Source organism: Lytechinus variegatus, chromosome 5, assembly GCF_018143015.1.
Source record: "Lytechinus variegatus isolate NC3 chromosome 5, Lvar_3.0, whole genome shotgun sequence".
NCBI lineage: Eukaryota > Metazoa > Echinodermata > Echinoidea > Temnopleuroida > Toxopneustidae > Lytechinus > Lytechinus variegatus.
This window is the reverse complement of record NC_054744.1, coordinates 28,541,022-28,557,726: the sequence shown is the minus strand read 5'-3', so window position 1 is coordinate 28,557,726 and position 16,705 is coordinate 28,541,022. Positions and strand designations below refer to the sequence as shown.

Genomic DNA, 16,705 nt, shown 5'->3' with positions numbered 1-16,705 from the left:
CAGGATCATTGTTCTCTGTAATCATGAAGGTCATCAAATGATTTCTTTACTCAAGGCAACGAGCAGTGGATTGTATTTCAACAGTCAGACAATACCGTCTGTTGTTCATATTTATTTTTATATATAACGATGGTCTAGGTATCCAATACTTGTGATTAAAGGATTCTTTTTAATAAGTATTTGAACACTCACATTGATAATATGATACCTGCCTTTAGTGTATGTGGCGTATTTCGTGACCTAAGGACTGCGAATAATACCCTTCAGAAATCTAGGGATTTGTAGAAAGCATCACAAACAAATTACCCTTACGGATTTAATTGTGTTTAAGTTTGAAAAAGTTCAAATGTAAAGCCATGAGGACGATTTTTTTTGTTTATTCTGTTTCATGACTTGTTTTGGAATTATAAGGACTATCGAGAAAAGATATGACAAAGAAGGGGGTATTCGATTGCAATGACGCAAGTGATTTTAGAGTTGAATTGCTTGCGAAAAAAACATGTCATTTAAGAAGGATTTTGAGAGTCAGCGAAGGAGGAGAGATATTGTTGCAACTTGAAGTTCATTTATTTCAGAAGTGCTGACTGGTAACATAAAGTATTTATTCTGAAATAGGTGTTATTGTTAAAGTAGAATGTATTAATATTGTCAAAACTGTAATAACCAGGGTTAGGGAAGAACTTGTGCCAGAATATTATAATCAGTTTTTGGTATTCATATCGGTTTCTTGTTATGAATATATTTTTTCCGCACTTTTTAATAAATGAAGTCAAAGTCTTGCACAAGGTATTTCAACACATTTGTACATTTTATAACAACTGTTTTTTTCTCCCAAAATAAGTAAATTCCAGTCACCAAGATTCGAATCCAAATGAAATTGTCTCTCCAATAAAGGTGTGTTACTGTATATCTGTGATAACAAATTTGTTTTTTAGATATGTATTTTCGTCCTCTTCAAGCCTAAAAAAGTTGTTACAATTAATCAATCAAAATATGTATGTCAATTATGCATGGATAATGTCTCTCCATTAAAATACCCAGAAAAAAACATGCAATTATTTAAAACTTACTCAAATCGCCTTATCATTTAAAAATTTATTTATTTTCCCATACAAGGCTTTTATTTTGATTTCCAAAAGCAACTGTTCTTGATACCCAGATTAAAAGAGGAAGATATTTGATTTTCTGTCATACCGACCCACACTTTATCGCCCCTCATTTCACACACACGCGCATACATCCATACACTTACACTTCGCACACACACCTTACGCAAAACACACACATCCTCACACTCTACACCAGTTGTGACGATTGCGAGGTTTGAGAATTTGTTGAAAACATGTTGGCATATTTATTAACTTATTCAACAGCTCAATGAAAATGGGGTGCCTGCACATTTTCTTGTAAGTCCTAAATATTTATCATATTCAAATTAATTCCATTATTTTTCATGACAATGATCAAGCCTTCTCATTTATTGCGCATTATTGGTTTAGACCACTCATGCAATTTACCAGTAAGTTCACATCTTCTTTAGATACATTGAATGTACAATTCCTATTGAGATCGGTAGGTCTAGAAATTCCGGTCTCTTCACACTGACCCATTTACTACGGTAATCTGCCACTCACACACGCCTTGCATATTGACCACCTGATTTTAGTGGTCAACAAATTAAACATATACACTGATCTTTTGTTTAATGACTTTAAGAGATGGAAACCAATACGGAGATACTACTTACAACTACAGGAGGCCAGTGATCTCCTCTTCCCGAGAATTTCTCCATCGAGTGTAGATAGGTTGAGAGCCCCTTGAGCACGAACCCATTTATTTTGAAGCCGATCAGGGAAGCATGGCGGTGCATATCTTTTTCACTTCGCCATGTTGATTTCGTGTTCCACAACTGTGATCAAAACACCTATCAGGTTTACAGACTTTCCCGAGAACAAGTTTTTCTACACCCGAAATAGTGGTGCCGGCAACGATCTCTTTTAAATTGATATCAGACCCATTCTTGTGATAAAATATAAAGTAATGCTTAATGATTTGCTAAGGTCGAAATGTTGTACCTTTCAGTAAGAAATTTTCTTATTTACAAGCATAATTGACTGCAGAATTTATCATTGTCAAGATTTGATTAGAGTAAAGAAGAAAGTTCACCCCCTTGTTTAAATAGGGGGAAAAACCTCAGCAAGATGAAATCGTTCGTGTCCTGTTCCAAGTGGTGCTTATGGTACAGGCTTCATAGTATATCACCCTGAATTGATCTTTCGATGAGTTTCTTTTCTGTGTCTCCTTTTGGTGCATCGCCATCCATGGAACAATGCCGGTTATGAGTTTTTTTTTCCAAGTGATGCATATGTGATGTGAAACAAGGATAAGTACTCACAGTGAAACTGAAAATAAATTGTTACTTGTTCTATCACCGATTTGTGTACGTACCGGTTGGTCTAATCCCCTGTGGCATAATGCTAGTTCTTCTATACCTGTTTATTTTACTAAGAAATTCCAGATAGGCTATACCAAATCGTGTAATATCCACTTGTGGTAGCACCACAAATCTATCATTATTAAATGAACTGTTCATGAACAAACTTTTAATTTGACACTCAGTATACGAAGTGGAAAATAAACCACCTGGGTACGAGTCTAAATGGGAATTAGACACTGTGTAATGTAGGCCAATCTGTGATTTGACCACATTGATAGTATACTTAATGGCCCGTATTTTGAATTCGGGGTTAACTTAAACTCAGGTTTAAAGTTGTGGTTTAAGTATGGATAGCCAATTGTTACCTAAATTACTAACAGTAGAGATGATATTCCAGCTCATTTGGCTCTCACATCATTCAAATTGTCTAGGAAGTATAAATAGATGATTGTCTTTACCAGGAAAGAGTACAGTAAACATAAGAGACATACAACTTATTATTATTCTTTTTTTAAACACTTTTGGCTTCCCATAATTTTAGCACAGAGTTAAACCATGGTCTAAGTTAAACCTGACTTCAGAATACGGGCCATTGGGTTTAGCCCATGTTGTATTAGACTTCTGAGGAGTAGACCAGCTGCCTGAAGACCAAGTGAATAATGAACCACACGGAAGTGAGACGTGACAGAAACATGATTAATCTGTAGTCGTAAATTCTGCTAAGGATATTGAATTCCACGAGGTGCTAATCATATTCTTGACTTGCCGGAAAATTGAAGTGATATAAATCATATCAACGATACCATTTCGCAATCGAATTTTATTTAATATGAAATAACGAGGAGATCGTATTTCATCTATCGAAAGCGAAGCAACGGCGATGCCATCTCGATGATCTGACAGCGATAAGTGAGAAACATCTTAGGCTATGAAGAGCCATGCAGACAAAGCATCGGGAGAACCAAAGAGAAGAAATTGAAGTGAAAGAAGAAAATCATAGCTGTTTATTTGTAAAAGATTGTAGTCTACCCTTTTCGCCTGATAGTGAAATATCACCAAGGGATTCGTTTGTTACCTACTCGAACTAGGTAGCCTACAAGGCGATTAGAGGAATATCTTCCTTTTCCCGACCAATTCGAAAAAAAAAACATTATCATGGTTATATCTACATCGTTGTAAGTCAATAATTCACATGTAATCATAATTTCCGCACAGTCACCTATCTAATAAAATACTTAATACCTTGGAAAACTCATATATCCAAAACTATGCCAGCCAGAAATCACCCTATGTTGCGACTTAAGGAATAGGTGTAAGATCTAAACCTTAAAATTTGTGATTTGAAGATAAATGTCACCTGTGCTTACGATTTTAAAATAAAATCTTTCATATCGTATAAGTGACCATTTAGTTGTCTGCAGAAAAAAAATACATATTGCCAACTATTCTGGAGGAAATTATGTAATTTCTTGGAAATTAGCAAAGAAAAAGCATGAGATTCGAGTCAAATATCGGATATTTTCCAAGTAATAACGACAAACTGTCTCACGTGTGTATCTGTGCTGACGATCTTAAGTGTGATCATTTTACACCTTAGATTTCAGGACTTCACAGGGTTCTGTTCAGGTAACTGTACCAGATGTAGATAAACGATGATATAACGATTCATCTTGATCTTACAGACTTTCTAGTGAAAGCAGTGTTCACTGCAACTACATCCAATTTTCTTTAAAGCTTATAGATCTGAAGATTTGAATATCAAGCATTACTTCTTTAGATAGGTCAAAGAGATAGACCATCAGTACAGCCGATTGTGATATATTCAAATCTCTGTATTTGGTATAGTTATGGGGAAATAACCGATAACAGTTTTATTTCTTCACCTGCAACGTTTTAGATATTTTGCACTGAATAATTAAGCTAAAAAGCGTCTTATATCTGGAAAAGATTGTTCCAAACCGTTAACAGGAATTCTCTGAAATATTTGAACAGGTCTATATAACATTAACTCAGAGGAAATCTTTAAATCGTAACAAACAATTCCTGTAGATCTCACATCAAGGTTTATGAGCTTTATAAATCTTTCAATGAGCTTTCACGCACATTAAATATACCATTAACGTGGCTTTTCCTGACAGCAGCAATGCGCAAAAGGATAGCTCCCACCGGCCTCTTTTGCTGGATGGAGTAAGACAAAACGCGTGAAAACCATTCAAAATTTTAAGCCCCGTAACTTTTTCACAGACCAAGGTGCTTTACCTATACATTACCTGAAATAGCTGAGAGCTTTTATGATTTCGAATTCCTGAAGATTGCCAACTGATCCATTAAACCGACGACGTTAAATTCGCTAGAAACCTGGATACGCCTATCCAAATGTTTTTAATATAAACATAATAGGACCCAGGTTGTTTTCTAGAAAGAACATTAAGTAAGCGGCCAAAGGCCATCAAATCAGCAAAGCGATGAAAAGTCCATTAGCTTTCCTTTGCTTATCCTAGGCCGGAAGCAGTATTTTAATTATGTACTTGCTCGGTTCCAATCTATAACGTTCCTCTAGCTAAAATTGAATTTTGCATTTTCACCTCCAGACCTCCAGAATGGGAACCATGTATGATGAGGTCTGTTCGCACGGTTTCGATTTAAAACATTTATACCGGAAATATGAATAATTAGGTATCAGTGACCGGTGTTGAACAGAAAATGATAGTCTGTGGTAACTGGAGGTGGGATTTTCCGCGATCTGAATAATGAATTCTCCTTGGGAAGCTGTTATAGCATCATTTTATTCACCGCCTTGTGAGAGGTTGTAAATCATTCAATATATCAAAGGTCCTGGGTTGATGCAAAGGGCTCGTAGGGCGAGTTGTAACCTTTGCATCACTCATTAACTATTTCAACCTCATTTGCAACCGTGGTTTTCTGCAATTAATATACATGTATACAATATTACCAGGGTCGGATCCAGGATTTTTAAAGGGAGGGTGGGGGCATATTTCCCGAGAAAAAAATTGACAAGCCCCCTCAAAAAAAAAACAGCATCAAACAAACAAGGTTCTCACTTTCATTGGGGGAGCACACTTCTGTCTTAACGGCAACTTTACATTAAAAATTTTAATTGTACCTCTCAAGGGATGTGCCAGTGAATATTTTAATTTTAAGTTAAAGCTAAATTACAGTAGTTGCAGTAAAACACTGATTTCCTGAGAAAGTCTGTAAAACCAAGGTGTACATGAATTACTATATCATCGTCGATCTAGACCTGGTACAGTTACATAAAGTGAACTTTGTGAAATTATTAAATCTAAGCTGAAAAAAGCTAACACAGATAGGCACACGTGGGACAGTGTATATTATATTGCTGGAATAAAGACCCGACGGAAGTGCCCGAATCCGCGCTTATTTTGCTTATTTTTCAGCAATTACACAATTTCTTCCAGAACCCTTCGGCATTGGCGGCGGAAGCCATAAATTTTAGGAGGGGACAACCCAAAAAATTTTGACAAGCAAAAAAAAAAAAAAGTTTTCAACCCAAAAATTTCAAGGGGGGACGTAGGAAAATAAATTGACAAGCAAAAAAAAAAAAAAAAAGGTCACCAATAACAAATTTAGGGGGGACACGTCCCCCCCCCCCGCTTCCGCCGCCTATGCCCTTCGGCACATATTTTTTATTCATATAAACAGACACTTGGGTGGTTATTATATTGGATCCTGTAAAGAGTCATTTTGAGATCGTTACCAAAACTGGCATTTATCTTTAACTGGGGTCTTGTCATCTTATTTTTGTGAGAAATTACTGTGTTCGAGTCAAACGAGGCAACAAATATATGCAAATGACTTCAATTCTCGATGAATTCAGCTGACCGTTTCATGAAGTGAATTTAACTTGCTAATTGCTAAGATTGTTTGAACACAAGCCGTAATTTATTTCTCCATCTTTAAATGTGCCTTTTTTCCCTAGCACTGTAAATGTGAATCTGAGAATCCATAGCTCTTTAATGGACAAATTACTTTTATCCAAAAAATAATTTGAATTAAAAAAAAGAAAAATCCAAGTATAACACTGAAAATACCAGAATCCGATGTCAGCAAGAAGGTTATGACATTTTTAAGTTTCGCCTAATTTTACATAACAGTCATATACACATCTTGGTCGGTATGCAAATGAGGAGACCAATATCGTCACCTACTCACTATTTCTTTTGTATCTTATTATATGAAATATGAAATATTCTAAAAACATTACACTCATTACCATGTGAAACAAATTTTTATTCCTCCCTGAACATGCGGAATTACCATTGTTTTAACATTTTATGATTCAGTCAAGTTGGTCCTCAATGTCGAAATCTATAAAATTGAAACCTAATAATACAATTTAAACAATAATAAAATTTAAGAAATAGTGAGTGAAGGACATCACTGACTATCTCATTTGCATGACGCTGAGATGTACATATACAGTATAACTGTTTTGTGAAGAGTAAGGCATTGTTTTTTAAATGTCGCAACTTTCTTATTTAACATCCAATTTTAATGGATGCTTATTTGTGTTTAATTTTGCCCTATTGATTCAAATCAACATTTGTTTATGAGATGGAATTGACTTTTAAATATCAATAGGACAACAATGTATCATGGGTCTTTGAAGAGGCGACGGAGCGCACCAACGCTTATTCATGCTTTTGAGCAGTCATTGACAATTACCAATTATTTGTAATTGTCTTTAGAATAAAGCGAAACATTCTATTCTATAATTGCTTTATAGTTATATTAGAATATGTTTATGCCAGTGGGAGCCCAACGTTTCTAAACATACACAACACACCCTCACACTCACACACATACGAAACCACACACACACACACACACGCATACACACGCAACTACACATTTGCAAACAGATACTAATTCAAGGCGCATTAAAAAGACTGCAAACTGTTCATATTAGTACATAATTCTACATAGTTTAAAAGATTCGATACATTGCATGGAAAGATAATTGTCTTGAGTTACACGTTTTTCGTGCAAAATCATTCACGGGGCTCGTGTAACACTAGTATAGTAATATTTACTCTTTCAATTGGAAAAAAAATTCTTACGTACACGATTTACACTTGTATATACAAATGAAAGCATTCTAATGGTGTTAAGTAAATAAGATAAGCAAATTGCGTAGGGTAATTATTTTGACGAGGCTTGTAAATGTTGCCAATATACATGTAAATATTATTGTCACGTATCCATATTACGTTTCTGCTAGTTTCATTGAAATGCCTCGACAGGCAGCGTAGGAACTGTTTGGCGAATAGACGTCAAAACATTTCTGTTGGAAATATCGTACATGACTTTGTATGTGGATTATTTATGCACCTCAAAAAAGACAAGTATTATTTACATAAAATGTTAGTTGACATGTCATTTATGTTTTATCCTATTTTCAAAACCTTCTGTTCTTTCCTTATCACAGGAACTGGGTCGAATCATCTTGATGTAAAGAAAGAACATGCGATTTAAATGGATGGAATAGAATACTGGCAAGACTAGTGATGCGAATAGTATTCAAGTTCAATCTCGTGATGTCCGAAGAACTGGGACTCATTCTGCGTGGATATTTTACGATACCCTAACACACGTGGAAAAAGTTGTTCTGTTTCATCTACATTCGTCTGTCGTAGATGTGTTTGGCGGTGTCACTCAATGTTGTGCGGTTTGAAGCCCATTACGACACGCGCACGCTCCATACGGACCAATCAATAGCAGACGAACAATCCGCCCACTGTCGTCTGCGTTTGAAGAGAGTGTAGTAGATGTTTTCATTTCCCGCCAGAACCGCAGTGAGGTTGGGAAGGATACCTGCTCGAGCTGCTAATCTGTGATCAGAATTTGTGCTCTTCATTTTTTTTTCAATCTGTGAATCAGTATACCGGTAAGTATAACAATGGAGCTAAGCTTCCTTTTTTATTTGGTTGTTAACAGCTGATATATTTTTCAGTGTTAATACATACTCAATGATTTGCTTATCATTCTTTTAAATACGCCATATATTTCATTCTACACATTTGATTTGTGGTCATGATGTAGATGTGTAGTGCACAAGTCATTATCTCACCAATTTCAGAGCAAAACGAGAGGCCGCCATTGATTTAATTTCATTGCTTTACTCCGAATCTTAGTAAAATATAGGCCTACGAGGAGGCAAAAATAATATATTTTATCTTTATGTATGTTATAATGTTTTGTAAGTTATATTTATATATTTTATAATATCAGTGCCGTGGAAGATCACAATGATAATGATAAATAATACTTGAAAAGTAATCTAATTTAAATTTGTTTTCTCAGTTATAATGATTTAGTGATATTATTGATGTCAGAGGTTCAAAATATATTGATGATATTTTCCAGCATTATTCATATAAGTAATACATTAATTATTGCTGTTATTATCATAATGAAAATTGTCATTACGAAGAAACAATTTCACTCTTCTTTCTAATTGCAAATTTTTCATACTCCTCGAGTTAAGTATTAACTACACATGTCTTATAAAAAAAATACTTCCTTCCTCTTCCTCCAGTTTTTTTTTTACATTCTATTAATTGAATAAATTGATGATGAAAACTTGATACCACAAAGAGCATGTTTGTGAACGACAGGACGGAATTATTAATCATTTGGTTGTATTGGCTTTCAAACTCGAAAGCAGGAGGTATAGAATAACATGCGTGTTGCGGAGGTATAGAATAACATGCATATTGCAAAAATTCACAATAGTGCTGATTTATGGTGTAAAATGTGCAAAGAAATTTGGAATGGCACCTTGTAACCAAAAACAAAATCTAGAATCAGGATTTTGTGTTCCAGTCTTTTTTTGCAATTTGTGTTAAAAACGAAGTTCGTAGTTTAACAATGATTATTGAGACAGTATCCTCGCTAGTAAAAATGTGTTGCTTTAAAGGTTGCATTAAGATAATTTACAAATATTTTATTTGGCACATTCTATCCAGACAAAAAATAAGTTTTGCTTTTTAATATCTGAAATCATTCATAAAAAGATGAGCATCCAGTTTGTGTTTTGTTTATTTAAATACATTTACAAACATCGTCCATTTTTTTTCAATCTTTAAGCATATCTTCTGTGTGCACACTGGTTTTCTAGCTTCGAATCTGTCTAAGGGATAGTTTGGTATATGGACTTGGATAAGTAACTTAAATGCATTGTTGATATATTTTTACCCATGACCTTTCTATACCAGACAAACAGTTCCGAAATATCTGAGAACCTGTTAATATTTAAGTTTTTTCTGAACTACTCGCACTCGCTGCACGATCGCGAAGGATATTCCGATAATCATTAATTATGGTTTTAATATTGCATTGTGCAGCATAAAGCCCAAGTAGGAAATAAATCAATTGAATATTTATTCATGACATTCTTTCTGCAATCGTGACTCGAGCATTATATTTTTGTAAAGCACATTAGTTAACACACATGGTTATGAAGTATTATTGAAATTCTACATTTTGCATACGTAGATAAATCTATATACACCAAGTTCAATTTTGGGAGAAAAAAAATCAGACACTATTTGAATTAAGCACAATACAGAAAACATTTTTTATAAATTACCTTTCAATATATTCCACACTCATTAAAAATACGTTCATAATTCATGATCAATACGTCACATGTGACATATGGAATTCATAATTGATTTAATCACCCTGTTTATGTCTAGCTGCTCTATGTTTATGAGACGTTTTTTATCTTCTTCTTTTTTTCAGAGTTACTCGAGGCCCGTCATCAATTGCATTTACTTGAAAAATTGAAAATTATAACACTGGCCCTGAGTATCTACCTACATAGCCTATGCATGATTGAAAAAAAACATCTGATGCCATGGAAGAGAAGAATATGGCTTCCTGAACAATGGTGATTGAGGTTCCACTGATAGACTAAGAAGGATTGTTAAAAAAATGCTGTATAACGTCGAATAATTCAAGCTAAATGGACTTCATTTTTTACCAAAAATAACGTCAGACGCATCGTGTTACGGATGTAACTAAAACAGAAAATTTAGGTGAATTGATTGTTGATACAACATACAAACTTATTGTTCATTTCTCCCATGAAGAACACGAACGAACTAAGATAAATAATTACAAAAACAAAGAGAACATTCTAATCAAATCGTAAATAATTCAACTGGAGCATCATGGATTACGACGAGAGCAGTTTCGACAACTACACCGGCAACGGCACGGCGTACTACGATGTGCCGACCAATGTCCTATCCGTCTTCGTTCTCGCCCTTTTCGTCGTGGTCGGGATTTTCGGTAATTCCATGGTGATCTACATCATCATCAAACACCGCGACATGCGGACCGTCACCAACTATTTTGTGCTTAATCTGGCCGTGACCGACATCGCCATGCTCATCATCTGCGCCGTACCGACCGGGATCGTCTATTCCATCAGCATGGTCGATTGGCCCCTTGGTGATTTTATGTGCCGGCTGACCGGATACACAATGAATGTAAGTCCATGTTTGTTTCGTGCAGTGTACCATTATGAAACCTGCATGTACGGGTAAGGCCAGATGGAGAGCTTTCTGGTTCCCATTGCATGGATGGGTCAGGTTAACATTACAGGTACCTCATGCGTATCGGTATAGAACATATTGTACATCATTAACCTGACGGCAGGTTTCACGATGTTATGCTACCTTTTGCATGTTCTGTGTCCTTTCCTCAGAAATTAAGAAATTGATTTAAGGCTTTCCTGACATAGGCCTAAGCCTTCGTTTGAATAATTGGTTTATATTCGGGATAACTAGATATCACAAACCGTAATAAATAATACTGGTTATTTATTTCCGAATAGACATTGCAGCATCATGCTTTGATAGTCAAATCGTTGCCGCTGTAATACTGAACAATTTTGGAGTGTATTTACCGGCATAGTGGTAAAGTATAACATTTACTGTACTAAAGTTGTGCTGGCTACTTATCGTCTAAACTGCATGCCTATACATTCGCCCCAAAGTAACGTGTATAAATCACTTGTTTTGTGTTTTCCCCTTTAAAATGGTTAACAAAAATATCACAAGAGAGGCTTAATGCTTTAGTGATCTAAAATTTATCGGTTTACTATAGATTCATCTACCTTTCAGAAAACATCAAATACGATGCAAAAGTAGGTTTGTCTACCAGAAAAGTTAAAGAATTCAAGGGCATTAAAATCACAACTCTTGTTCCACAGCAATACCTGTACAATAAGGCCTATGGACCGATAATGTTTCATCTGTACAAAGCTAGCCATTCGTGGTAAAAAAATATCAATAAGGTCACGCCAATAGGCCCATTTCGCCAAAGAACAGACTCCGAGAATGGATTTGCGTGGTCTATTTTTATTCTAAAAATATGGTAATTGCTCAAGATAAATTTCAGGGTCCATGACTGATTTTTTAATTCTCATGCGGTATTCAACGCATCACCGCGGAAATGTTCAACCACGGTCAGCAGGTCAGGGTACTTGCACTTTATAGGGGTAAGCAAATGGGATTTAAAACTCATTTAAGACTTCAACATTCACATTGGCTCGCACGATTTTTAATATTAATTTTAGTCCACAGTGATCTTTAAGGAAAATCCCGCCATATTGAATAAAGTGTACAAGAAAAGATTTGCAATCGACGAAATAAACCATATTAAAGGTCGATTTAATGCCAGAATATAGTGGAGCTTCGTTGAGCTTAAATGAAAAGACTTCTTTTTTTTACCCTGCACGCACCTGTTGCTCGAATGTGAATAAAAAAGTTACCGAGGTAATGTTAAATGGTAAATGCATATAGTATGTTTCGCGTTACCATTGAGCGTCCGTCAGCTATGACAAGCTACTCTAAATAAACTTGAGTTAGAACTGAAGCACACCCACCAATATATCTATACTGATTGTACTGTAGCACACGTCGATGATGATACTTTGGTTACGTTAATATTCATGAATTATGATGGAATGGCTTTCCATAATTTTGTCCATCGATATGATGTTGGAACGAATTGTCAGAATTCAGTACAATTATGTTAATAATCTCTCCACTTTTGAAATGCCTTTATGTACAGTATGTCACAGGCCTTAATCCAATGTGGAAATCTGTTGCAAGTCCTCCGTTTGTCTTTCATTAAATATTTTTGTTAATTACTATTTGGAACAACTCTAATTAAGCTGTAGATAGCCTAATGCATGAACAGATGGATTATTAGTAATTTCATACAATTACAAAGTACTTAAATTTTTACTTAATTTTTTGTTAGTTAAAAATATTACGATGAGATTACCGTTTTCCATCAAATGTTTCTTATGGATATAAAACGAAATGATTTTCGAAGAAAAAATAAGGAAAAGAAGAAGCTTGGTGTCCATAACATTAATGCTTACAAAAAGAGGAGTGCAATGATATCTAACCTTCTGTTGTCATGAGCACGTTCATCAAAATATCTCTAATGGACGAGAGAAATTACCATGGTACTTTTTTCTGCATAGTACCTGTAGCATCAGCTCTTTATCTGTTATTTCAAGAGGTTGGCTTCTATCCTCATGTGCAGGTTCATTTCAAGTTCAAGCAACTTCTCAGAAACAATCGGAGCAGTTAATGCACTGCAGACACGTGGCAAACGTTATTAAGAAAACAAAAGAAAACTGAATAACAAAATAAATGACGAATAGTATGATATGCCATCAACATGAACTCGCATACCATTGTAAAAAAAACGTAAAGCGTACTAAGCGTCCATTATTTAACATGCGCGAGCGTAAAAGTTGGTAATCTATAACTTAAAAAAAAGCTTACTACCTTTCCTTCCCACCTGCTAATCGTTCTATTCATAGAAAGCTCAGATGCCAGCGGATGGCAAAAGGCATATGCAGCAAATCATTAATACAACGTTATCTAACATTTACTACAGAACCTATATTCGTTGAATAGCTAAAAAGTAACGTGTTTGCGCCTGCTCCCGCAAAAGTTCCAACGATCATTGTGGCGGAGTCAGCTTATTTCAGTAGATTGCTGGCAATGGCAGAATCGATGATTCTAAAGTGAAGGTAAGCTTTGAAAGTGATGACTTTGCTAAAGGGATACATGCGGAAAATCTATTTATGTAGATATGGTATTGTAATAATGGAAACTGAGATGAAAAGATGGTGTCCGTCTGTCATTCGTAGGTCCGTTATTCGAGGTAATGGTCGAATCTTTCGGATGGTTCCTCTCTCGTGATCCCCAGTAAATAATGTTATTTATAAATATCTCTCTATGTAAAACCATGGACCAGGGTATTGCTTGACTCGAAAACGATTCCCCGTGCATTGCTGTATTGACCAAAATACACAGAACACACGCGGTTTCACCCACATTACTGACAAACATGCCCAAAGAGCAAGCCTGTTCCGATCGCATAAACAATACAATGAGAGTATAATTACCGCGCAAACAGCCGCTGTGTAGCAGCCCGCGGTCCATATCCTGCATGACTGCAGATTTCACCATGAAGGGGTTTATTTATTATTTTTTTGGAAACGATTTCGCAAAGTTTTAATCTTATAATGCATTGTCATCAGTAATCAATCTAACCCGTTAGTTTTAAAAGGTTTTAATGATACCCCCCCTCCGAATGATTCTAAGCAGAGAATATCTGAACACATTTTGATGATACACTCCATTTGTTTGTCTAAGAATTTCAGCGCTTTCCTTGCACGTACTATATTAGCAGCTATGCTCTATTTATAACTCGTATTCCTGGGCCCCGTCTTACAAAGAGTTACGATAGATCCGACCAACGTAAACTTTATGGAAACCAATCGTTTCATATTTTTTTTTATGCAGGAAATTTATACGTTGTCCTTTGTGAACAAGGAGAAGCACAATGAATTTTCAAGAGAATGGTGAATGTATGAATATACATTTTATCTAGATAATATTTTAAACAAACATAAAAGAACATCCTAAATATTGACGCTGCTGGATTTCCACGGTTGTGGTTGTTCAAATCAATCGGAACTCTTTGTAAGACGGGGTCCTGGTCGTGTAATATCCGAAGTTTGACAATAGTTTCATATTACCCGTGGCAGAAAACCCTCTTACTGATACCAGGCTTTTAGTATGATCACAATAAGTACTATTAGTACGATGTAGCTTGGGCATGTTGTTATGCAAGTAATACATAACGACGAACATTGATTTGTATGATGTCAAAAGACTTGTTAAAATCATAACTTTTTCGCTACAGCCAGCATATTTGTGACATTGCGTTTTATAGCTTGATATGACTTTACGCGGGAAAATCTTATCAGCCACACTTAATAGCACTGGTTCAATAGTGGCACTTCCGGTTAAACGCGATTATCCTACGGAAGATAAAGCTAGCCATACCTATAACGTGTTCAGTTTTCAACAATGAATACAGTCTGCAAAACCGCTCGCAACCTATACGTATTCTTAAACATCGAATGATTCGCTGGTAGGGTACACTAACATACATAATTATGCTGACATGCAAATCACGTTTTCATGTCTGCCCACACTTGGGGAAGGGGGAATTAAACTATTGGCAAGCAACGACGCTCAGATTGCCATTGGTGTAAAGATGAAAGTGAGATATCACGAGACCATGGAAGATCCTATTTTCGTTCCATTCTTCTTAACGAGACAATCATCGTCGTTAATAGAGTGATGCATTCGAGACTCCAGGGAGCATTTCATTAAAAAGTCGGTGATTTTCACTATTTTTTGCAAACCACATTAAAATCATTCCATCCGACTGTCTGAGTGACACACTCCCATGATCCCAGAGGCAATAAACATGATACTTGTGACAATGACCTTGAAGATCATCTAATTCAAAATAAGGGGGGGGGCATTTTTAGCATTAAAGTTTGAATGTGATATGGAACTGGTACATTAGTTTTTTTTCCTCTTTTTTATGTTATTAATACATATTATACATATTATGATATGTATATATATATGTATATTATAAGGCTCTATGCACCCATAGACCCACGTGAGCTCCCTCTTAACCAATATTCTTAGATATGTTTTTTATTATCACTCTATTTTCATAAATAATCGTTATCCTTAACCGTCTATTGTACATAGGTGCTTTTCGTTTTATGAACCAGCCAATCAGTAGTGAGTTCATATCTTATGAAGATCCGGTATTTCAACGGATATATCGCATGTCTATTCCAGGTTACCAAACCCGTGCCCGACCATTCTAACTGTGTTGCCAACTAAATATTCGGATCAAAGATTTGTCGTCTAATGTCATCAACCTGTCTCATCGTAGGATGGGAACGTTTTCAAGCAGGCTCGAAGTTCAATAGCACACTCCAAATACTTCACGCGACTAGCCTCGTCTCTGAACAGTTTATTCTACCTTTAACCCGTTTGAGCAAGTTGTGCAACACTTCAAAGAAGTCGTGTCTTAACCGTCTGTTATTGATCGATTAAAGTCTCGAAAATTCTACTTTACAAACATGCGTATCAACCATGGCGCAGGAGGCTCAGGCTTACCTGAGCGTACTGCCGTTCGGCAAATATTTTCTTTTAGCATCAGCTAGCTTTATCAATTGAGGGGGCATCGTTCTTGAGAATTACTCATGCTAAAGAATAACTGTGGTGACTTGGAATAAAAAAGCGTGAATTTCTTACAGTTTTAAGAAAAGAAAGGCGCCAAATGTCGGGGATCGATTTTTCATCTCCATGCACCGGCGCAGTTTGACTTGTTGAAAATAAATAATAAATTGTCTTTCCTTTTCCTAGTATCCCACAGGGTTTGAGATCGACATAAGGGTGTGATCGACCACGCCTTTAAGGGAGGATGGGGGGGGGGTGTTAACCTAATCTGTGTAAACGTTATATACCATGTTTGAAGATGTACGTGTATTATTACAACACAAGGAAAAGAGGATAACTGTCTCGTTTTGGGATACTCCCAACCCCCTTCAATCCATTCATCCCCCGTCTGTCTCTGCCGCCCCGAAGGAGGCTCTCTAGGTACTTCCGGTATCACGCATGAGACTCGAGATGGAGACTCTAAGAGGTGAGATTCACTTCAGTAGCAGTCTCTGGAATTCCGGTCCACTTACCAGGGAGGAGGGAAAGCTTCCTGTGGAAAAGATCTCCCTCAGGTTTAGCTAAGAATTGGCAATGGTGTACGAATCATTCGTTGAGTAATTTGTGATCATAGGTTATTTTTCGTTATACG

The 16,705-nt window shown here is 36.0% G+C and overlaps 1 protein-coding gene and 1 long non-coding RNA gene across 2 annotated transcripts in view; both read left to right on the top strand.

Moving 5' to 3' along the window:
- The window catches only part of LOC121415877, a 44,663-nt gene extending 34,006 nt beyond the window's left edge, over window positions 1-10,657 (top strand). The window contains exons 3-4 of the long non-coding RNA XR_005970066.1: window positions 7,908-8,366; window positions 10,226-10,657. This is a non-coding gene — a long non-coding RNA (uncharacterized LOC121415877). The remainder of the gene's footprint in view (window positions 1-7,907; window positions 8,367-10,225) is intronic.
- Window positions 10,657-11,640, top strand: LOC121415395 (kiSS-1 receptor-like). The gene is made up of 2 exons (XM_041608594.1): window positions 10,657-10,977; window positions 11,614-11,640. The coding sequence occupies exons 1-2, from the start codon at window positions 10,657-10,659 to the stop codon at window positions 11,638-11,640; spliced, it is 348 nt and encodes a 115-aa protein (XP_041464528.1).
- Window positions 11,641-16,705: the final 5,065 nt, after the last annotated feature.